This window comes from Dipodomys merriami, unplaced genomic scaffold (assembly GCF_024711535.1).
Source record: "Dipodomys merriami isolate MVZ:Mamm:240054 unplaced genomic scaffold, mDipMer1.0.p SCAF_6, whole genome shotgun sequence".
NCBI classification, from domain to species: domain Eukaryota; kingdom Metazoa; phylum Chordata; class Mammalia; order Rodentia; family Heteromyidae; genus Dipodomys; species Dipodomys merriami.
The window spans coordinates 2,484,132-2,508,818 of record NW_027206179.1 but is presented as its reverse complement, the minus strand read 5'-3'; the positions used below and the strand labels follow the sequence as shown (position 1 = coordinate 2,508,818).

General features: G+C 41.4%; 1 protein-coding gene and 1 non-coding gene across 2 annotated transcripts; both read left to right on the top strand.

Annotated features, from left to right (window-relative positions):
- Nucleotides 1-1,417: 1,417 nt before the first annotated feature.
- Nucleotides 1,418-1,503, top strand: LOC138814357 (small nucleolar RNA SNORD35). Its single transcript, XR_011367944.1, has one exon. It is a non-coding gene; the product is annotated as a small nucleolar RNA SNORD35 (small nucleolar RNA).
- Nucleotides 1,504-9,484: 7,981 nt separating this feature from the next.
- Nucleotides 9,485-23,210, top strand: LOC138813623 (vomeronasal type-2 receptor 116-like). Its single transcript, XM_070002023.1, has 9 exons — nucleotides 9,485-9,558; nucleotides 10,182-10,282; nucleotides 10,749-10,819; nucleotides 10,958-11,124; nucleotides 16,529-16,817; nucleotides 17,194-18,003; nucleotides 19,411-19,638; nucleotides 20,664-20,787; nucleotides 22,294-23,210. Exons 1-9 carry the CDS (start codon nucleotides 9,485-9,487, stop codon nucleotides 23,208-23,210), a joined length of 2,781 nt encoding a protein of 926 aa, XP_069858124.1.
- Nucleotides 23,211-24,687: the final 1,477 nt, after the last annotated feature.

Below are 24,687 nucleotides of genomic sequence, written 5' to 3'. Positions count from 1 at the left end.
AGACACAACCAAGAACCAAGGATCTCTTCAAGCCTGGTGCATAGGGAAAGCTCAACCTCCATCCTCAGGACTGACAGACCAGGAGCGGGCTAGTGCCAGTCTCTGTATCAGAGGACCACAGCTGTCCAGGAGATGCTCAAGTGAAGGTGGGAAAGGATGGACTCATCATTGACCTTAGGAAAATCAGTCTCCAGAGCTCACAATTAACCAACTTGTGCATCTTATTGGACCAAATCACTAAGGACTTACAAACAGAAATGGAAGAAGAGAAAAGAGACGAATAGCCACATTCGATTTTGGGAAGAGATCTCGTTAGCTATGCGGGCAAAAGATAGTGTGTCCTTTCTTCCATTGCTTCATTTTCTGCTTATTTTTTTAAGATCTAGTGATGTTCAATCTCCATTTGATTGGACTAAATTACATGTCATAAATGTGTTTTACATTGAGATATGACAAAGTAAACAAGACCCAAGAAATAAAGGACCTCTTCTTACTTTTCATATAACTTCTAAATCACTCTATGTTCTTGTCCCCATATATGCTGCATAGGCATGCACATCTGAGGGAAGCCAGGAGGAGGGCAAAGAAGTGGAGGGAAATGGGTGAAAAAAATACAGCAGAGGGCCCATCAGCAGCACTGGTCATTGATGAAAGTGAACTAAACAACTCAACAGTGATGATGGGAGGGAGGGAATGAGAGAGAAAGAGGAAACAGGTGATACTGAGCAAAAGGAAAGAAATGTACATATCACCCAATTTGGAGGAAACAGTTTTTTTGTTAAAGTCTGTAGAGTTCATAAGCTTTGTAGATCAAGATGATGACAAGATGCATTGTGAAGATTTAAATGTGTTAGTGACTTTAGCTAAGTATCATTATTCCACAATAGTGTGAAATTTATAAATTACATAATTTCAATAAAGAAAAAGTGTTATTCTTAAAATATAGACTAAAACCTTATGTAATGTGTATTAAATTTTCACATTTTTGTGGAAATCTATTATTAAATTCATTTTGAATTTCTATATTAGACACGTAATTTTTTGCAAGCCAGACACCAGTGGCTCTCTTAGAAGGCTTGGATCTTAGGATTATAGTTCAAAATTAGCCTGGACAGAAAAGTCTATGAGACTTCATCTCTAACTTACAAGTAAAAATATGGAACAGGAGGTATTTGTCAAATGCAAAATGCCACATGTGTATTACAAAGCCGAGAGAGGGACCTTGGGGCCCTGAATTTCAGGGCTGATACACACACACACACACACACACACACACACACACACACACACACACACACACACACACACACACAGAGACGTTTTCATATTGAAAACATAAATTCCTATTTAATTCCCTTTACTTTTGCCACCCAACTCCAATAAATGTCAATCCTGTATTTAAATTTTTTAAAGAAAAGGCAAGTGGTTTCATTTCTCATGAGGGTCTGTGGATGCCACAATGAGCAGTGCCAATAATGGCAAAGGCTCAACAGAAACACGGAGAAACAAAAAGAGTGAAGACAAACAGACAGACAGACAGAATAGTCAATATATTAAAGCCACACAATCATTAAATGAAAATCATCCCAAACTCTGAGAGCAGAAGAAAAGAGAAACCCATGCGGGGCAGGTGACACATCTCAACCCAGAGAGGGGGCAGAACAGCAGCAATAGACTATGAATCCCACCCGTGCCCGCTGGGCTTGCTGCTCAGGACTTGTTGTTGTTGCTGAATCTGCACCCAGACAATGGCACGGCCCTGCGGTATTCCAGAACCACATGCAGTCCCACAGGCTCAAGGACAAGTTCTCCATCCTATGATGCTCACTGCCCCATGCTCCAGGGCATGCTGGGAGTAGCCATTTCCAGAGCAGGACCCTGAGCCCCATCTTCCCCCAGAGGCGCCAAACCATGCGCAGGACCTTCCCATTACCTCCCCCCCCCCCAAAAAAAAATTCAGGAACTCTTTCTTGGACCTTTTATTAAATTTTTAATTTTTAAAAAATAAACAATATTTTTAATATCTTTTTTCCTCTTATAATTTTTATTTTAGGGATATGTGTGTGTGTGTGCTTTTTTTAATCTCTTTTGACATTTTGGTCCTTTTTTTCTTTATATTTTCTTTTTCTTTCTTTCTTTTTTGAGTGACTTAATTTCTGTTCTGGTCATCCTCAGATATATACCCATCATTGATTATTAGACAGTATCCCCCATTGTGTACATATTTAATCCAGAAATTTATTACTCAATTTAATACTTCTTAGCCTGAAATTCTTTAATAGCAGTATTATCTCTTTTAACCTATATAATTTTGTAAAAATTTTTATTGTATACTTTTTCAGGTCTCCTTTCTATCCCTCCACTCCTCTCATTCTATCCCTTTCTTCTCAAAATTTCACTTAGATAATTTTTAAGTTTCACTTTTTAAATTGACTTTTTTGTTTTTCCAGTTTCTCTTGTCTCCCTTTTTTTCTCTCTCTCTCCTATTAATCTGAACAACCCATTTTCCTCTTTGAGATTAGGACTTGGTTAATTTCACTCTCCCTTTACCTCTCCACATCCCTCCCTAAAGCTAACAATTTCTGCTTAGCCAAATTCTTCTTTGCTGTTTTTAGCTCATTTATCCATAATTGTTTGAAGATGAATAGATTGTATCTGTTCAACGAGATTGTATCTGCAACCTTTTGACTGTGCAAGTACAGGACTTTGTTGGTGCTTGACTTAAAATAGTGTTCTAGCACAAAACTGGTGTTATTTTCATACCAAATGGGCAGAACAAGCCATACAAACACAAGGAAAATGGCAAGTATTGGTATCTCAAATCCCACTCATGATAATCAGGTGACAGAACAGATAATGAATAATCCAGAGGAGAGTTCCCAAAAAGCTCTACAAACACTACTGCTAACATGATGAATGAAAAGATTGAAAACCTGCAAAGGACTCAGTGTGAGCATGATAGGGAGCAAGAGGAGGCAAACCAAAGATCAATAGAAGAATCTGATGAGTGTGAAGAAGCTACTCAAAGATTAATACAGGAATTGCATGAGAAGGTTGAGAACACTCAAAGAGAAATAAAGGAATTGTGTGAGCAGGCTGAGAACAGTCAAAGAAAACTACAGGAATTGGGTGAAAGCGAGGAAGCTAATCAAAGAGTAATTCAGGAATTGCAAGAGTGGGATGAGAATAGACAAAGATCAATAGAGACATTCATGGAATCCATAAACAGATAGCTGTAAGAAGTCAGGGAGACTACAAAGGGAATGCTGAATAGAGCTCAGCAGAAGGAATGGGAGTCCAAGGAAAGCATAACCATTCAACTAAGTGATTTGAGAATAAACACTAAACACCAAATTAAGGAAGTAAAGAAGTTCATACCAGATCTAAAACAAATCTCCAACTCAGAATTTGAAGCCATCAAAGCCAATGAATTAGAAGGAAAAGAAATAAAAAACAAAGTAGGAAGCCTTGACAGTTGGTAAGACCATGCAGAAGATTGAATCTCGGGGATGGAAGACAGCCTACATATTATAAAGAAAGAACATACACCTATCCAAGACAAATCCAAGAAATATGACAGACCTATTCAACATTTGGAAGACACCATCAGAAGGCCTAATCTAAGCATAATGGATGTAGAGGAGCACCTAGAGGTACCTAGTCTAGGAAATTTGGTAAACAGGATCCTAGTATAAAATTTCCCATACATGCAAAAAGATAGGCTTATTCAGATACAAGAAGCTTTTAGAACCCCAAATAGACCACACCAGAACAGGACATCCCACTGTCACATTATAATCTGCACAAGATCAATTGAGACCAAGGAAAAGGTCCTTAAAGCAGTCAAGGAGAAAAGATCAATCACATATAAAGGGAAAACAATTAGAATCACCTCCGATTTCTCAGCAGAGCTAATTAAAGCAAGAAGAGCCTAGAATGTCGAATACCACTCCTTAAAGACAGACAACTATCAAGCAAGAATACTGTACCCAGTTAAACTCTGCTTCATAACCAAAGATCAAATAAAAACCTTCCATAGCAAAGAAAATCTGAAACAATATATCTCCACCAAAACAGCTCTACAAAAGATACTTAAAAACCAACAAGACCACAATTAAGACTAAAAAAGTGCACCCAAATGGAGAATCCAAGAACCATAGGAAGAACCCAGTTGCCGCAGCACCTAAGAAGATGGATAACATGGCAGGAACTCCCAAACACCTCTCAGTTCTGTCCTTCAACATTAACGGACTTAACTCTCCAATTAAGCAACATAGACTGTCTAGCTGGATTAAAAAGCAAGATCCTTCTATCTGCTGCCTTCAGGAGTCACACCTTGTCCATAAAAACAGACACATTTTAAAGGTGAAAGGCTGGAACAAAATCTACCAAGCAAATGGCCCCCATAAACAGGCAGTAGTCACAATCCTAATATCAGATAAAACAGACTTCAAATTAAAATTAGTAAAAAGAGATAAAGATAAAGGAATCTCTCCATCAGGAGGATATTACAATTCTAAATATCTATTCACCAAACTACAGAGAGCACCCAAATTTATCCAAGAAACTACTACTTTCCCTCAAATGTCACATAGATCCAAAAACTTAATTGTTGGGGATTTTAACATACCACTATCCCCACTAGAAAGATCAATTCTGCAAACACTCACAGATAAACCGCTTATCTAAACAACTGCATAGATCAACTTGATTTAACAGACATCTACCGAATATTTCACCCAGCAGCATTAGAATACACATTTTTCTCAGCAGCACACAGAACATTTTCCAAAATAGACCACATTTTACGTCACAAAGCAAACTTGTCCAAATTCAGAAACATTGAATTTATACCTTGCATTCTCTCAGACCAGAAGAGAATAAAATTAGAACTCAACAGCAAAACCCCTAAAGAAAGTCCTGTAACACATGGAAGCTGAACAACACACCGTTGAATCACGAGTGGGTCATGGAAGTGATTAGAAAGGAAATTAATATATTCATGATATTCAACAAAATGAATACACAAATTACCAGCTCCTCTAGGACACAACAAAGGCAGTCCTCAGAAGCAAGTTTATAGCTCTGAGTTCCTACATCAACAAATTGGAGAGATCATAAACCAACAATTTAATAAGACATCTCAATCTCCTTGAACAATTCATCCAAAAAATTATATACCAAGATCAAACAGGATTCATTCAGGGATACAAACCTGGTTCATATAATTCATCACATCAACAAGAGCAAGGATAAGAACCACATGGTTATCTCAATAGGTGCAGAAAAGGCATTTGAGAAGTTCCACCACCCTTTAAGATGAAGATTCTGGAAAAATTAGGAATCCACAATACTATGAAGTCTGTATATGACAAACCTACAGCCAGCATTATACTTAATGGTGGAAAACTAAGGCCATTTCCTCTTAGCTCAGGAATGAGATAAGGATGGCTACTGAGTATTAGTATTAGAAAGCCTAGCTACAGCAATAAGACAAGATGCAAACATAAAAGGAATCCAAATAGGGAAAGATGAAGTAAAACTCTCCCTCTTTGCAGATGACATGATTTTGTATTTAAAGAACCCCCAGACTCCACTCCCAAATTACTCAAGCTGATTCAAAACTTTGGCAAAGGTGAAGAGTATAAAATTAGCCCTCAAAAAAGCAATGGCTTCTCTGTATTCCAATAATGAGAAAAGTGTAGCTGGAATCCGGAAAGCAACTCCATTAGTTAAATAGCCACACAAAAAATAAAAGACCAAGGAATTAACTTAACCAAAGAAGTGAAGGACTTTTATGATGAAAAATTTGAAAAACCTTGAAAAGGAAATCAAAACAGAACTTAGAAAGTGGAAAAACCACTCATGCTTCTGGATTGGAAGGATCAACATAGTGAAATGGCAATACTTCCTAAGGCTATCTACAAATTCAATGCGATACCTATCATTATTCCTACCTCATTTGTCAAGGAAATAGAAGAGGCAATCCAAACATTCATATGGAACAATAAAGACCCCGAATAGCAAAAACGATCCTCAACAGAAAGAACAGTGCTGGAGGAATATCAATAGCAAATTTCAAACTCTACTGCAAAGTATTAATATCAAAACAACTTGGTACTGGCACAAGAACAGACCTCAGGACCAATGGAATAGAACTGAAAACCCAAAAATGAACCGACAGACACATAGCCATCTAATCTTCAATAAGGGAGCTAAAAATAGAAGGGAAGAAAGACAGCCTCTTCAGTAAATGGTGCTGGCAAAATTGGTTAACTACTTGTAGAAAACTAAAGCTAGATCCTCATATATCACCCTGCACCAGAATCAACTCCAAATGGATCAAAGACTTCGGAGCCAAAGCAGACACTCTGTAAACATTAGGATGGAATAGGAGAAACCTTAGGTCTCCTTGGCACAGGCCAAAATTTCTTAATAGAGACCCAGAAACACAACAAATCCAAGAAAGGTTGGACAAATGGGATTGCATGAAATTGCAGAGCTTCTGCATGGCAAAGGACATAGCTAGAAAGATCAATAGAAAGCCCAAAGATTGGGAGAAGATCATAAATAGCCACACAATGGGCAAGAGGCTCATATCTAAAATATACCTGGAACTCAAAAAATTAAATCCCCCCAACAACAAATCCGCAAAGAAACAACTGTCCAATAAATAAGTGGGCTAAGAACTTAACGAGAAACTTCTCTGAACAGGAAAGAAGGATGGCCAATAGACACATGAAGACATGCTCAACCTCCCTAGCCATAAAAGAAATGCAAATCAAAACAACATTGAGATACCACCTCACTACTGTTAGAATGGCTGTCATCAAGATCTCTAATAGCATCAGATGCTTTAGGGGATGTGGACAGAAGGGCAGTTTACTGCATTGTTGGTGGGAGTGTAAACTTGTTCAACCACTTTGGAAAGTAGTATGGAGGTTCCTCATAAGACTCCATATAGAGCTCCTCTATGACTCAGCAATCCCACTTTTGGGCATTTACCCAAATGATCACAAACAAGACCATACTAAAGCTACCAACACAACTATGATTATTGCAGCATTATTTACCATAGCTAAGATATGGAACCAACCCAAATGCCCCTCAGTAGATGAATGGATCAAGAAAATGTGGTATATATACGCAATGGAATTCTATGCTTCCATCAGAAAGAATGACATTGCCCCATTTGTTAGGAAATGGAAAGGCTTGGAAAAAATTATATTAAGTGAAGTAAGCCAGGCCCAAAGAAACATAGGTCCCATGGTTTCCCTTATTTGCAATATCTAGTATATGTAAGAGTCAAGCAGAAAAGGTCAGATAATGTGATGTCAGGAAAATGAACCCTTAGATATGTATTTTAATGATTTTTTTCTTTCATGCATGTGTTTCTAACGCATTTATAAGATTATCTCTTTGTTGCTTTGTATGTCCCTCCCTCACAGTATAATCCCTGCTTTCACTATATTTGATGTCAGTATAACTTGTGGAGGAGATGAGGAAAAACCAGTTGTTTAAGGATACAGATGGACCTGTTGCAACAATGAGAAGTACAAGTTGTCATGTCCAAAATGAGCTTTACAACGTCGGTGCGGGGGGAGGGGGGGGAGGAGAAGGATTGGGATTGGGGAAGAGTGGGGAGGCTGGGAAGGGATGTGAAGGGTAAACCAAAGGAGGAGGCTGCAATGCTCGGTAAGAAATGTACGCATTATCCTGCCCATGTAATTGTAACCCCTCTGTACAGTATGTTCACAAATAAAATTAAATTAAATTTAAAAAAAAGAAAATGTAGTATACATCCACAATGGAATTCTATTCCTCCAACAGAAAGAATGACATTGCCCCATTTGTTAGGAAATGGAAAGACTTGGAAAAATTATATTAAGTGAAGTAAGGCAGGCCCAAAGAAACATAGGTCCCATGGTTTCCCTTCTTTGCAATAACTAGTACATGTCTGAGACAAACAGAAACTGTCAGACAAGTTGATGTTAGGTGAAATTAACCTCAAGATAAGGATTCAATGTTTTTTTTTCTTGTGATTGTTCCCAACATATTTATAAGATGATTTCTTTGTTACTTTGTATATACCTCCCCCATGGTATAACCCTGCTTTCACTGTATTTGATGTTGGTATAATTTGTGGAGGGTAAAGGAAAAACCAATTGGCTTAAATAGAGTTACAGGTGGACGCATTACAACAGTGAGATGTACAAGACGTTATGTGGAAAAACGAACTTTGCAACTTTGGCAGTGGAGTGGGGGATGGAAAAGGGAACAGATGGAAAGGGGAAACAAAGGAAGAGGCAACAATGCTTGATAAGAAATGTACTCATGATCTTCCCATGTAATTGTAACCCCTGTGTATGGTATTTTCACAATAAAAAAATAATAGAAGAAAGAAGGAAAGAAGGAAGGAAGGAAAGAAAGAAAGAGAGAGAGAGAGAGAAAGAAAGAAGAAAGAAAGAAAGGAAGCGAGGAAGCAAGGAAGGAAGGTATGTAGTAGCTTACCCATGTAATTATAACCCCTCTGTATGGTATTTTCACAATAAAATTAGTTTTAAAATAAAAAAATAGAAAAAAATGTGATAAAATATAAAAAAGAAAAGGAATTTAATAATAACAGATGCTATTGAAGATGTTGCCAAAAGGAATATTATAACACCGTTGGTAAAATATGACAAAAGATATAATATTATATGTACATTACACACACACAAATATTGGTGTTTGTTATGTTTATGTTTACATATAATAAGTGTTTATCATAACACTACTTAAGAGCTGAGTTTCAGAACCAGGCTCCATTCCAATCAACACATGAATGGAAAAAGTGAATTGAGTAATACAGACATAATGGTGTCTTGAGCATGCAACTATATGTTTGAGTCAGAAATACAGGAGAAAGTGGAGATCATCGTGCTCAGGTAATCACCCTGACAAATCACCCTGACAAATCACCCTGACAAATGCACCCTGACAAATGGACACCATGTGAAAAATGAAGCATACAACTTGTGGGTGGGGAAGAGAGGGAAAAACTGGGTAACATTGTAAAAACATAAATGTACTCATTACCTGACTTACATAATGGTAACTCCTCTGTACAACACATTTACAATACACACAGACAGACAGACAGAAAGACAGACAGAGATGCATAACACCCAACACAGATCCCCAAGTTTTCTCTCATTTTTGAAATGTAGGGAGAAGAAGGCTTAGAGTACTAGAGTAGATATCAATGACAATGAAGTAGAAACTGTTAGCTTCGCCAGCAAGGAAACCTGACACATGGTTCAGGCAGAAAAGGCAAACTGCCTACTCACAGTACATGGAAGTGCATGGAAAAGACAGAGGAAAAGGAAAAAGAGGAAAAGAGAAAGAGAGAGAAGGGGACTTGTGCTGAGCAGGACCACAGCGGATGTGGAAATGACCACAGAGTCTGGGGAACTTCTCACTGTCCTATGGAGGTGTGACCAGGATGGTTCAGGAAGTGACCTCCGTGGATGAAGAAGTCACCATGGAGTGTGGAGTCCTTTACTCAATCACAGTCAGGTGACTGACAGGTGATGACTTGTTTCAGGCAGGTGAAGAGGAAGTGGGGAGGGCATGTTCTCTTGGACAGATTTAACAGAAATAGAGTAATAGATGAAGAGAACAGGATAAATGTTTCTCTTCTGAGCCAGCCAAAGGTGGCTCATACTGGTAATCCTGAGTATGGAAGCAACAAAGATTGTTACTTCAGAACCCAAGTCAGGCTAGGCCCCAGCACTGATGCTCTTGCAAGGTCTTGCTGGCTACCAACACCAACTAGAATTTGCATCCTTACTTTTGCAATTTACATTTCCCAAGCCCTTCCTCATAAATATATGCAGCCAGTTCACCAAACCAGCCAACATGTTGAACTCTGTGCAGACAGGACCCTATGTTGTGATCTTGGTTTCAATATTATGAGGAACTAATAGAGAAGACAAATAGGGAGACGTGGACAGAGCTGGCACCACACAGTTGTGCAAGTGGTAACAAGAATTCCCAGAGCACTCTGACATGATGGGGACACAGCAGAGCAAGACCCATCCATACACCCACAGCTAACAGGATCCTGCCATGTTCCCAGAAAGTCACAGATCATAGAACATCTCTGTGTCTCACAGTGGACCTCCACAATATATTGATAGGTACAGTCTGATGGGTAAGGACATGCAAGCACTGAAGAAGTTCAAGGTTCAGAGTGCAAATATCCAACTGGATATCTGCATTGACCTTGAAGTATTGATCTGTAATAATTGAATTCAGGGAGACTGTTGGTAAGACCAGCAACACTAAATAAATGCATTGACCACTTCTGGATACTTATGCATGTGCAGATGGTATGGAAAACTGAATGGTTCATTTCAGCAAACTTCTGTGGCTCACTTGGCCCTGGATTGTGAGGCTACCCATCCTTGTTTGACGGTGTTCCAATAACTCTGATTGGGCCTTTTCTGGCTATGGCACTCTATGACCATTTGACCTTCACATGGCATCTTCTGGTGTCATCCATTCCCATCATCCCTAGTGACCCTTGATTGGTTGTACTTTTTTCTGTTCAACTTTTTCTTTCAAACAAATTTGTGAACAACTCAACAAGAAAGGAATCCCTCCCTGGAGTTTCACTATCTACAGTCTTGGATGAAATCACGTCCCTGAGGAAGTGGAGAGGAAGATTGTACACATGTTTTCTAACTTTTGTTTTGACCTTGAAGCTGGACACCAGATGCAGAGCCAGAGGGCAGAATGGGCTCTGTATTCCTCTAGGACAGTGGAGGCCTCCCAGGTAACAAGAAGCCACAAAAACTGAAGATCCATTTAGACACCTTCCTGACACAGAAATCAGAGTCTGCATCCAGAATCACAGCTCCAGGTCAAAGCAGCAGCAATGTTCCCTGTGGCTCTGACACTGCTTCTCCTCCAGCATCCACACCTGGTCAGTTCCTCTGAAGATGGCAGACTGATTTGCACAGAGGAATGTGTGGCACACAGCAGGGGAGATGTGGTCATTGCTGGATTTTACCCCCTCTATTCTTGGGAATTGTTCGTTCAAAACTTGGATGACCCTACCATGCAGCAAAAGAACATTCAGTAAGTGATTTCTTGGCTTTCCTTAAATTGTAAATTTTCTCTTTGGGTTACAGTCAGAGGTGGGGGAAGTTTGGACACAATCACTGATGTGCTCTGCATCTTCTACACTGCCCTGAGTACAACAGCTCTACTTCATTTCAGATTTTCCTGATGAATATTTTTCTTTCTTCCAAGGATACAGAGTTTTCTGTCTGTCTTCCATGCCACTCCCCTTTCCAGAGATGTCCCGACTACCCCACCATCACTGTGACTCTTCCACTCATCATTGTTACTCAGGGTCACTGGGGTGACCAAGAGTCCATACAAAGACACTAAAGAGCAATGTCCCCATCCATAGTACAAAGACCAGGGAATCTTCAATCAATTCTGTAATTAAACTTTTCAAAACAGGATCAATGTTTGGACCTCCTTCAAAACAACCTTTGTTAAGATAGACATTCAGTGTCTGGTTCTGGGGATATTTCATGTCAGCAAAGTCCTGGGAATGGGGAACTGCTGGTCAGATCAGTAATAAGAGCTTGAAGATATGTTTGATTTTTTCCCCTTAACTAATGTAAGTAAACATCTGCCCTGATGACCATGTCTTGGCCTGTGTCCCATGTCATTCCCAGAAGCTCTGCTTCCATTCCTTGTTCTCCAACATCTTCCAGGCTTCTTTATTTTTCCCTGATCATAACTTTCTAACCTAGATTTGAATGTTTTTTTCATATATATTGTCAGTAATGGGGCTTCAACTCTGGGCTTCGATGCTGCCCCTGTGCTATTCAGCTTAAGGCAAGTGCTCTACTGCTTGTGCCACAGTGCCACTTCCAATTTTTTAGTGGTTTATTAGAGATAAGAGTCTCATGAACTCTTCTGCCCTGGCTGGCTCTGAACCCTGATCCTCAGATCTCACCCTCCTGAGTAACTAGAATGACAGGTGTGAGCAAAGGTGCCTAGCTTTTTCACATGTTTTATACACACTTTCATTCATGCATTTGACCCAGGTGAGCTCACTACTTTCAGATCTACATAATTCTCTGTAAACTAAGGAAGTCATGGATAAATCTTCTCAGACAAGTTGTGTGGAAACATCCTGTTTGGGGTTGGGTTTGGAGATGAATATTTTATTAAATAAGAGGTATGTGAGGGATATTGAAGCCAACTGAACCTGGTGAGGATGTGAAAACCTAGCATTAGAAACATACCCCATGGGAGAGGGAAGATGTCAGAGCTATCCTCTTCTCTGTCCATTCTCTAATTTAGCTGTTTGTGTGTGTGTGTGTGTGTGTGTGTGTGTGTGTGTGTGTGTGTATGTTCACACATACTCTGATACTCAGGCATTATCTCAAGTCCTGATGGCTGTCCCTTAGCATTTTTTCTCTCATGGCTGGCACTCTACCACTTGACCCACAGCTGTGCACCAGTTTCTGTTGAGTTGCTTTTACATAAGGCTGTCACATACATTCCTGCCCAAAGTGACTACAAAACATAATTCTCCTATATCAGCCTCCTTAGTAGTTATACTTACAGGCCTTAGCCGCCAGTTCCTATTCATATTTAATATTACTCACATTCTAGCTGTCAAGCCTGAGAGTTAAATTGTACACAAGGACATCAGCAAACATCAAGGAGAGTTGAGATTCTATGAGAATTTCCCCAAAATGATTACAATGAATGCTAAGAGAACTCATTGTTCTGGAACATTCTTGATTCATATTGGCATGTGATACCATCTGGCCTTTGAAATGTCTCAGATTTACACCAGTGGTCTGGCTTTGTGCCTGTCTTTCCTGAAATTCCAGGCAGGCTTCAATGTTCCTGAGTCTGTGGTGACTTCCACAATGTCACCACTAGAGGGAGGCCAGGCCTTGTGAGAAGTCAGCTGTGAGGTGATAAACCACTTCAGTACCAGAGAAAACTAAAGGCAATTTTGGTGACAAATACTCTGTGGTTCTAAAAACTTCAAGAGAACTCTAATGAGTCGTAGGTCCAAGTATGCCTCCTCCTGTGTGCACAGGGGGAACATATGCCGCGTCCACAGGGAATGGCCTTGTGAGTGGATTCTGCCTAGCAGTGGCAAGATCTGTGTGCTAGAACAGGCCTTAGTCACAGCTGTGGACACCAAAACTCTATTACACCTGGAATACCAACCAGCAGGGTCACCAAAACAGATGAAGGTTTGAAGTTTCCTTCTAAAAGTTGGGACTCTTCACTTGGGATCCTGGACTTTGATCTCAGAAGAAGAAATTTTACACAAATAACAACCTTAAGAAAATATGGCAGAGCTATACTGAGTAAGGAAGCAAACAAACAAGCAGGTAGACAAACAGGAAACAGAAAGGCAAAGACACACTCTAACTGAGGAGAGACACACAGCTCTTGGGCTGCCACGAGTATTCAGATGGTAAAGGCAGAAGGTCTGACTTCAAAGTTACACAAACATAGGTCGGTCATCTTTGCACTAATCACTCCTGGTGTTACATTTTCTGATTTTCTGTATGTTTTGACCATTCTTTCCAGATGATTATCCTTGAGTGAAGGGAGGTGTGCTGTTCTCTATATTTGGTGTAGGACATTGCTTAAGTTTGGGGAAAGCATTTGGGGGGGAATGCATACACAGTACAAGACAACTGTTAATTCATATGATGAGAAATGCGTCTTTCAGGAAGCAATGCAACCTGTTATCTCCCTTTGAAGTAAAGATAGTAGCCCTGTGTTTCTAAATAACATGTTTCTGAGTTGCCTCCTCTAGGACTCTATTTTTTTTTTAATTTATCCAGCTTCTTTTTGTGCTCAATGACTTTGTTCCCTTAATCTTAAGATATGTAGATGGATCAATAGCTCTCTATTTGTTGTGAGCCTACAAACCTCATTTTTTACTAATCTATTCTACTCCATTTTCCCCTAAATGACTTCGTTCCTTTAACATTAAGGGAAGTAGATGGACAAGCTTTAAGCTTGAGTTTTTTAGTTCCTGGCATGCATTAACCTTATTAATCATTTTCCTTAGTCTATCCTGCCTGAGTACAGCATCCTCAGTCCACTGCAATCAAGACCAATACAGTGCTAGGTGAGCACTAAGATCGACTCAGGAAGAATGTGGTAGAGGTGCATTCATGGGCCAAGATGCCCACAAGCATACACAATTAGTCATAGCAAGAATAGAATACAGATTGTCTGTTGGTAGATAACTTTCCCAGGTCCACAGCTCTGCCAGAGGCTGCCCTGGCTATGGAGTCATGGCACAGTTCTACTGCTATCACTTGGCCACACTAAGCTATGGGACAATATCACCATCATACTTCCCTGTCTTATCCATGCCAAGTAGGATGGAGATCTATGCTGTGTCACAGCAGCATGCTGAGGTTTGTAAAGGAAGCCACAAGCCAGGCACGGGTGGCTGACGCCTATAATCCTAGCTACTTAGGAGGCTGAGATCTGAGGACCAGGGTTCAAAGCCAACCCAGGCAGAAAACTGTGTGAGAATTTTGTCTCCAATAAAACATCAGAAAGCCAGAAGTGGCGCTGTGCCTCAAGTGCTAGAAAGCTAATCTTGAGCTGAAGACTTTAGGGTCAGATCCCAGGCCTAGACTTCAAGCCCCACAACTGGCAAAAGAAAAAAGGAAGCCACAGGGACATCTTGGTGAATACCACCATCCAATCAGGCCAGCTAGCATCCAGAAAGCCCAAACTGACATGTGGATACACTTAAGCCACACTCTAGCTTATGCTGCTCTAGACCAATGCACACTGGATTCCTAGAGCGACGTCAGTTTCTGCCTGGTGCCATCTTGAGCACTGTCCTTCTAGGGAAGTGGTCCCTGAGATGATTCACTGAGCAACAAGACTGGGACTGACCAGATGACAACAGAGTCACATAGCCACAGTGCCTTCACCAGGTTAAGTAGGAAGACAGGTGTGAGCCTACTCCAGCCATGGTGGAACTCATGCAAATGGCATTTGGCTCTGCCTCAGCGACATTCCAAAAACTCCTGAAAGATTCTAATGGAAGCTGAGATGCCAGCACCAAACAGTGCCTCTAGTTTATTCTGGATTATTGGTCCAACCATGACATGCCTGACAAAGGGTTCTAAGAAAAACCCTGACCCACTCTAATGCCCTCTTCACTAGGAGGTTGTATCCCATACCTGCTGTCGTTCACAAGATTGGAGGAGGGAGGTTGTAGCAGTGTCTTTCTTCTCTGTCCTAAAACAATTCTAGCGGACCCAAGAGCAGAAATTATAAGCACTTCCCCAGCACTGGTCTCAGTGTAGGAGATGATGCTGAGATTTAACTTTAATTCTCTCTCTCCCTGCAATGTCAGAGGGTTTCTGCACATACTGAGTTACTAATGCTCATGATGGGGAGGAACATGGAGATGGCTTCTTCCACCTTTTCTCATACATCCATTTCTGTTGTTTGTTCTACTAGAGAAGTATCTCCCAGTCCATACCCCCTGACTCTCATCTGTTCTTTGTTGGGTGAGGCAATCTTCATGTTCTAGCTTCATTGGCTGCCATCTTGCTCTGCTTCTAGGAATCCCCTTGAATGAAGAGATACTCTGAGTCAGCTTAGTGTTCCTCTACCACATCAAATGAATTGTATTTCTCTGTTTTTTCTCTTTTTTTCGTTCTTTTTTTTTTTTGCCTGTCCTGGGGGCAGAACTCTGGGCCTTGGTGCTGTCCCTCACTTCTTCAGCTCAAGGCTTGTGCTCTACCACTTGAGCCACAGTACCACTTCTGGATTTTTCTGCTTAGGTGGTGCGGAAGAATATAAGCCAGAACCTTATACATAGAAGGCAAGCACTCTACCACTGAGCCACTTTCCCAGCTCTTCTTTGTTTTCTTTACTTTCTTCACAAGGCAAGATTCACTTCTTTGCAGAAGGATGCCTCATTGGCAAAAGTGTGGCAAGCAAGTACAGAGACAAGGCAGCCTGTTTTACTATTTACTCCTATCACAGAAGGCCCTGCCTCTCTGCTGATATTGATTGAACTCAGGTAGACAATCTGCACACAATTTGAATTGTATTTCTTAGGAATTTCTTCATATGTAAGCTAATTCAAGACACTCAGTGGCTTAGTATGTGAGCTGGGCATGCACCTATGTTCCAACAGAACGCAGTGTTTTCACATATCCATAGGTGACAGAGAGGAAAAGCCACCTTTCTCATCCCTCCTCCTCTCTCCGCAATCTCAGAAGAATAGTCATCTCGTATATGCTGATCAAGGCTTGTTCAGGAGCACTCCCAATTCCAAGAACTTGTCCAACACTCCAAATAATAATGCCCTCCTGTTGGAAGATAGGATCTACACCTACTAGTGTGTGTAGAGTTACGCATTTGATTCAACAAAGTCAAGAGATTTGCAGTTAATCATTTGTAATACTCCTATACCTACCCAAATGTTGTGTCCTCTGTGCAGGATCATTTTAAAGAAATACCAATTGCTTCTCACCCTGCTGCTGGCTGTGGAGGAGATCAACAAGAATCCCCATCTGCTGCCCAACATGACTCTGGGATTTGAGATCTATAGTGCACACTACGCAGGTACTGATCTGTTAGAGGATCCTCTCATCTGGCTATCTGGGAAGAATAAAAACAACCCTAATTACACCTGCAGAAGAGACAGCAAGGCTATAGCGGCACTCACAGGAACCTCAAGCACATCTGTCCCAATCGGGACTCTGCTGGACATCTACAACCTTCCACAGGTGAGGCGGGGAGGGGTGGGCAGATGTGAACCATGTCCAAATGGCCTCTGTCCTCGACAGGCTGAAGAAGTGGTGTTAGCACAAACCGTTCCAGATGCATGATCTCACAGGGAAAAGACTCCAAAAGTGGGTGGGACATACACATATTCATTGCTGCAAATAAAAGGAGGGGTGTAATGAGAGGAAAGGATATCCCAAAGCTCTGAGCCTTATCCGTACTTGTCTACAAAGTGCTTGGAGCATGGAAGATGACTTTGCAAATGGGACAAGCAAACTTTTGCTTCCACCTCTACCAGTTGTTGAGTCGTTCACATCAGGACTGAGACTTGCCTATGACCATTCTCTTCCTGGTGTTGTGTTCATTGTTTCCCTGTAGTTCATCTTTGGGACTTTTGATCCTCTCCTGAGTGACCGTGGAAAGTTCAGAACTGTGTATCAGATAGCTGCCAAGGACACGGGCCTAGCCCTGGCCATGGTCTCCTTGATGCTTCATTTTAGCTGGACCTGGGTGGGACTGTTCATCACTGAAGACAACTTTGGTGTGTGGTTCCTCTCAGATTTGAGAGAAGAGATGGGCAAGAATGGAGTCTGTTTTGCCTTTGAGAACATGATCACTTACAATACCTTCACAGATTACTCAGATGATCTTTCCATGTATCGCCAGATAATGGACTTATCAACCAATGTGATTATCATTTATGGGGACAGTAAATTTCTTCTAAGCTTTATTGTTAAATTTGGGCATATTTTAATTACAGGGAAAGTCTGGATCATGAACTCACCCTATGATGATGTCACCATTGGTAAAAAATATTTTCTATTCCACTCCTTCCATGCATCTCTCACCTTCTCTCATCATCACAGAAACACTGCTGGGTTCACCAATTTTATTCTGACAGAGACCTTATCCAAAAACTCAGGAAATAATTCCCTTCCTACGTCATGGATTCAGTCTGTTTACTGCATCCTGATTAAGTCTGACTGCAGAGACTTGGGGCACTGTTCATACAATGCCACACTACATTGGTTACAGAGGTATATTTTTGACATGTCCATGTCAGATGAGAGTTACAACATCTACAATGCTGTGTATGCTGTGGCCTATGCCCTCCACCAGATGCTCCTTTATCACATGGAAGAGCCACGAGTACACAATGGGCAACCAAGAGCATTTCTCTCTTTACAGGTAATGGCTTTGCTTTTGGGTGCCCTACCCTAGGCATACAGGCTTTCATAGAAGCTTTCATAGCAAATGGAACCATCTGGCTCCATTTTGGAAAATTTAAGAAACAAGGGCTGGGAAGGTGGCTCAGAGAAAGAGTGCTTGCCTTGCATGCATGAGGCTTGGGTTTGGTTCCTCCGTACCACCTAAGCAGAAAAAGTTAGAAGTGGCACTGTGGCTCAGGTGGTAGACTGGTAGCCTTTAGCTGAAGAGCTGAAGGACAGTGCCAGTTCAGGGCCCACACATAACAAAAAAAAAAGTCTTTTCATAAGCCGGATGCCAGTGGCTCATGCCTGTAATCCTAGCTACTGAGGAGGCTGAGATCTGAGGATCACAGTTCAAAGCCAGCCCAGGCAGAAAAGTCCATGAGACTCTTACCTCCAATTAACCACTAGAAAATTGGAAGTGGAACTGTGGCTCAAGTGGTAGAGCGCTGGCCTTGAGCTGAAGAGCACAGGGACAGAGCCCAGACCCAGAGTTCAAGCCCCACTACCAACAAACAAAAAGAAAAGAAAATACAAGAGACACTGGGCCTGTTGTGCTCTCCATGAAATGACTGTAGAGCTATGAAGACAAGCTCTTGAAGAACGCTGCATCCATGACAAGGAAGTGCTGTGTCTTCTGTCCCCATCCTCATTCTGTGGGGAAAAACCATTCCCATTTCAATAGCATATATCCACATTGTCCTTGTACCTTTTTAAAATAACAGACCAAGGGTGACTAGTTCTTGAAAACCTAAGATTGTCTGGACACAAGTGGTTCACACCTGTGGCTCTCTCCTGACTACAATTAATTACCAAAAAGCCACAGGTGGAGCTGTAGTTCAATTGATTGAATGCTTACTATGAAAAGGAAAAAAAATCACCTCAAGTTGAGGGTCTAGACCCTGAGGTGGAGCCACAGGACAGGATACACACACACACACACACACACACACACACACACACACACACACACACACACACACACTGAAGTAAGTCTTGATTAAGGTAATCTTTCATAGCTGTCATAAACCTTCTATGATTCTACTTAGTTTATTATTTACCTTTATTTCAGACTGACTGTCTGATCACAATCATAAAATAATGCACTTCAGAGAGGCAGTTGAGATATGTCATATTGTAATTCATTATTTCGTTGGATATGGCTGGAGTTTCATTCCCTTGAAATTGAGTTTCTGCATCCCATCTTGGATAACCAGGCTTTAGAAACTTCTTAACATGTTAGTCCTCTGTTGGCCTGCATTTGATACAGTTGTTTGGATTCCTGTGGTGTGCCTGAATCAGGTGGTGGGAATGAGGAGTAATCCATTGTTCTGGGGTTCTGTGATAACACTGGAAGCACTTCACCATACCATAATGTCCCTTTTAGCTGCATCCCTTTTTGAAGAAGATCCAATTTACCAATCCTGTTGGAGACCAAGTGGTTTTGAATGAGGAAAGGAAATTGGAGGCAGAGTATGACATTAAGAGCTTTTGGAATTTTCCAGAAGGTCTGGGACAAAGGGTGAAAGTTGGCGAGTTTTCTCCATTTAGGCCACATGGTCAACAACTGATTTTGTTTGAAAATCTGATAGAGTGGCCCATAGGAATTACCAAGGTGGGTCATTTCTGCTTTTTTCCCTCTCTCCTTTTTTTAAAAAAAAAAGTATTGTTATTAGGAAGTAGTTGAAGAAAGAGCTTACAATTCCCTAAGTTAAGTTATGAGTACAATGCTTGTAGACAATGCCACCACATCCTTATTTCTCCCCCAAGGTTGGTCATTTCTAGCCATAATGTCTTGATCTATGAATAAATATGGAATAAGCTTATCCTGTTTTTGACCATGTCCAATAAAAGTAAGACTCAGGCTCAGTGGTGTACATTTCACAAGGTCTGTTTCTGGAAATTACTTACTAACAGATTCGTAAAGGGAATACGAGAACATATCATTACAATATGTTGTTCTATGTTTGCATATTGAATATCATAAAAGGTGAATGACACCTGTGAATCATCATTCCAGCACTGTGACAAAATATGTGAGGTAATCAAATGAGAAGGCAAAAGGGCTTGCTTTGCTTCTGCCTGGAGATTTCACACCATGGTTGGGTAGATGCTGCTTTTGAGTCTGTGTTGAGATAGGATGCAATGAAAGGAGCATCTGCCAGTGAAGTTCACCCACCTCATGGCAGCTGGGATGCCAAGAGAGATGTGAATCACCCTGGGTACAGCAGCACCTCCAAAGTAATTAGCCAGGATTTAGAGTGTGGGTTTGAAGTTTCTCTGAGTGATTTTCCTCTCATGCTCTTTTTCATCTGCTCACATATGAATAAAAGAGAACACACATCATCACCTGAATTCAAGAATGGGATGCAGGATTAACTTTCATTTCCTATTTTCCTAGAATTAACATCCAGCTCTTAAAGGCTCCATGACTTCCCGATAGCATGAGGGGCTGGGTGTCAAGGCCCCATATGTTCTTCAGGTCATGTTAGATGAAACTCTAAGAAGGCTCAATCAATAATTGGCTCTGTGTATATAAAGATTATGTGTTTTGATGATCTTTTCCCCGAAAGCACTGGAGTGTCTGGGATGTCAGGTCAAAGGATGAAGAGTCACTAACCTTCATCTGTCTGTTCTCAGACTCCTCAGTCTGTCTGCACTGAGAGCTGTGGTCCTGGATTCAGGAAGGCCTCTCTGGAGGGAAATGCTACCTGTTGCTTTGACTGCATTCTTTGCCCAGAGAATGAGATTTCTAATGCGACAGGTGACTCTGTGACTTATAGATAAATTCCCCATCTCCCTTCCTAACCTTCAGTCCTTCCAAGCCAGTGGAATGATCTACATTCGCAGGGCAGGAACACACATGCACCTTCATGCAGAATTCCATGGCTACCATAACCAATACTTCCCGTTAGAAGAAACAACCCACTGCCCCTGCATTACAAATCTGATTGTATTTTCTAATCTATTACAGGATTCATCTTGAGAATACCCCTGTTCACATGTTTTGTATTTAAAGAAAACAGACAAAAACAAAAGAAACAAAATATCAAGGACCAGTTGTTGCTCTTTGAAATGATGTGGAATTGTGGCTCTAACACAGCCTTTCATTACTGAGTGCCCATTGCTGCTCTTTCTAGTTAAATTTTACTTGCTATTTAGCATAACTAATAATACAAGGGGCTTTGTTATGATCACTCCATGTGTGACACTGGCACTACATTGACTAGCAAATACTCAAAACTAATTGATTCAGAAGTAGTTTAGAATCTCCATTTCATTTCGCTTCTCCCTCCTCCAGCTGATCTTCCCAGACCCTCTCATATCAGTGGAGGAGCATTGTTTTTGACACAGATCAAATACTCAGGAAGTTTGTGTAAGGAGTGTAAGGAGTAGGTTGAGGTTTGGATTAGACCCTCTTATTAAATTGAAGTGGTTGGGGCTGATTCTATATTTTCCATTATTTCTTGAATGAGTAGCAGAGAGCCAGAGTGGTATGCCATGTCAAGAATGCAGCACATAAGGCTAGGTAATTATATATTACACCTGCAATCCAAGGTAATCAGGAAGTTGAGATTTGAGGATAGAATTTCGATGCAATAATGGGCAGGACACTCAATACAAATCTTTTCCACAATTAAGCACTCAGTAAGCTGGAATTTGAGCTGTGGTTCAAGTGGTGGAGTGGTAGGTTTGAGCATGAATATTCTGGAAAAATTCCCAGGACCAGAGTTCAAGAAATGTAGGAAAGACATAAATAAAGAAAGATAGAAAGACAGAAAGACAGGATGGAGGGGAGGAAGGAAGGAAGGAAGGCAAGAAGGAAGGAAGGAAGGAAGGAACGAAGGAAGGAAGGAAGGAAGGAAGGAAGGAAGGAAGGAAGGAAGGAAGGAAGGAAGGAAGGAAGGAAGGAAGGAAGAGAGGGAGGGAGGGAGAGAGGGAGGGAAGGAGAGAGGGAGGAAGGAAGGAAGGAAGGAAGGAAGGAAGGAAGGAAGGAAGGAAGGAAGGAAGGAAGGAAGGAAGGAAGGAAAAGAGGGAGAGAAGGAAGGATATAAACAGAAAAAAGAGAAAGGGAGGAAGGAAAGAAAAATGTGAGAGAGAAACAGATTTCACCTGAAGGTATTTTGATATAGAGAGTCACAGTACTTTTTATTGAAAGCAATACAGGTCACCTGGTGAATCAGGGAAAATGAACTGCTTGAGTGGAGGTGGATGAGAGGAAAGAGAAATTACTGATCACAGACTAATACTGATACTCACTCCTCACCAGACATGGAGCAGTGTGTCAGGTGTGCAGATCATCAGTTTGCCAACACCCAGAAAAACCACTGCCTCATGAAAACTGAGAGCTTCCTGGCTTATGAAGACCCCTTGGGCCTGGCTTTGGTCTGCACAGCTCTCTGCTGCTCTGCACTAACAGCTGCTGTTCTTGGGGTGTTTATCAAGCACAAAGACACCCCCATTGTCAAGGCCAATAACCGGACCCTCAGCTACATCTTGCTCATCTCCCTCACCTGCTGCTTCCTCTGCTCATTACTCTTCCTTGGCCGTCCCCATACAGCCTCCTGTATCCTCCAGCTCACCACATTCGCAGTGGTCTTCACTGTGGCTGTCTCCACAGTCCTGGCCAAGACCATCACTGTGGTTCTCGCCTTCACACTCACTGCTCCAGGGAGAAGCATGAGACAGTGGCTGGTGTCCCGGGCTCCTAACCTCATCATCCCCATCTGCACTCTCATCCAGGTGACTCTCTGTAGCCTCTGGCTGGGAATCTCTCCTCCCTTCATTGACACAGATGCACACTCAGAATATGGCCACATCATCATCCTGTGCAACAAGGGTTCTCTCACTGCCTTCTACTGTGTCCTGGGATACCTGGGTGCCCTGGCCATGGCCAGCTTCATGGTGGCTTTTCTGGTCAGGAACCTGCCTGACACCTTCAATGAGGCCAAGTTCCTGACCTTCAGCATGCTGGTGTTCTGCAGTGTGTGGCTCACCTTCCTGCCTGTCTACCACAGTGCCAAGGGGAAGGTCATGGTGGCTGTGGAGGTCTTCTCCATCTTGGCCTCCAGTGGAGGTCTCCTGGGCTGCATATTTGCTCCCAAATGCTACATCATCTTGATAAGACCTGAGAGAAATTCCCTGCACAGGTTTAGGGAGCGACCACCTGGAGGAAATAAATCTTAAGACGAACATAAATGTTGTTTAGAATGCTTACAGGTTCTGAGACAAATCTATACAATTTTGTCAGTCAAAATTAGTTTGACCTGAGGAATTCCTTCAACAAATAAGTTACTCTTACTCATGTTTCTGGTTATGTTAGAGTCAGCACAAGGTTCCATTTTGACCTCCTAAATTTCCATTTCATCCTGGATATCCTTTGCTTCCTCCAAAGTAATCTGCCTTTCATGCTATCAGTCCTCCATTTGAGTACATTTGTCTACTGTGATTCTTCCATTCCCTATATGTGTGCTATATCACTTCGTGAATATCAGTATATTGCTAAATTCACTGATATATGAACATTCATCTTGGTTAAATTTTCCATGTTTTGGTTACAATTTCTTGAGTATATTTTCTGAGATTGTTGTACATTTCTGTTCACATATTTGCTGTTTTGTAATATTACTGAATGTGTTTTCCAAAGAAACTTCTCTCCTCTCTCTCGGTCTCTTTCCTCTCTCCCTCTCCCTCCACTTCACCTCCCCCCTCTCTCACTCTCTTTCCTCTCTTACTCTCTACCTTTAGAATTTTAGATCAGGATAGTAATCAGCACCAATTTCCTATGGCAATCTGTATGTGTTCTTTTTCCTGGAAAATGGGACAGGACATCAACGTGACATGCAGAACCACTAGAGGAATAGTTTGATTATTGGTCCTTATTTCTCACTGAAAGGGGAAGGTAGAGAGTTCATGACTGTCTGAGCTGAGCCTTGTCATCTTAGCCCTAAGTATCCTCAATAGTAATAGATATAAAAAGAAAAAAGGATCCCAAGACAGGGAGAAATACCGTAGATCATGTTCAGACTCAATATCTGTCAATGTTCTTTATATAGTACGAGAGAAGGAACAATTCAACCAGTCAGAAGATTCCCTGAAGAAATCAGAATCTGTTGCCTGTTTGTTTGGAGTGGTAATTGAGGCTTCTTGACTTGCCATTTTTCTTGTGTTTCTATGGCTTGTTCTGCTCACTTGGAAATGGCAACAGAGCAGTCAATGAAAAACTTAGAGAATAGTTCTCAAAATGCTCTAGAAACACTACTGGTAAGCATGCTGAATGGAAAGGGCCCATTTAGTCGCAGAATACAAGGGAAAGGCTATAAGGGAAAAATTGGGAATCCAGATGTGAAAGAAATTAATGAGGCCAAGAAGGGCCAGATGCTCTTAGTGGGACAGAGCTAGGGGGTAATTGAGGAGTTTCTGAAATCTGCAGGGAGGTATAGCTCGTCCCTGATGAGAAATAATGACCCCCAGGTGTGATTAACATGGCATAACTGGGCCTTATCTTTCAAGGCTCTGTAGCCCCAAGAAGCAAGAGGGTTAAGAAGGAGAGTGGAGGGCTGGGAAGTTGGCTTAGTGGTAGAGCGCTTGCCTTGCATGCCTGAGGCCCTGGGTTCGATTCCTCAGCACCACATAAGCAAAAAGAAAAAAAAAAGAAGGAGAC

Coding starts and splice junctions, on each gene's coding strand:
- LOC138813623 (XM_070002023.1), top strand. CDS start 9,485: ATGGTTCAGGAAGTGACCTCCGTGGATGAAGAAGTCACCATGGAGTGT. Junction 18,004..19,410: donor GAGCATTTCTCTCTTTACAG/GTAATGGCTTTG, acceptor TGTCCCTTTTAG/CTGCATCCCTTTTTGAAGAA. Junction 19,639..20,663: donor GGCCCATAGGAATTACCAAG/GTGGGTCATTTC, acceptor GTCTGTTCTCAG/ACTCCTCAGTCTGTCTGCAC.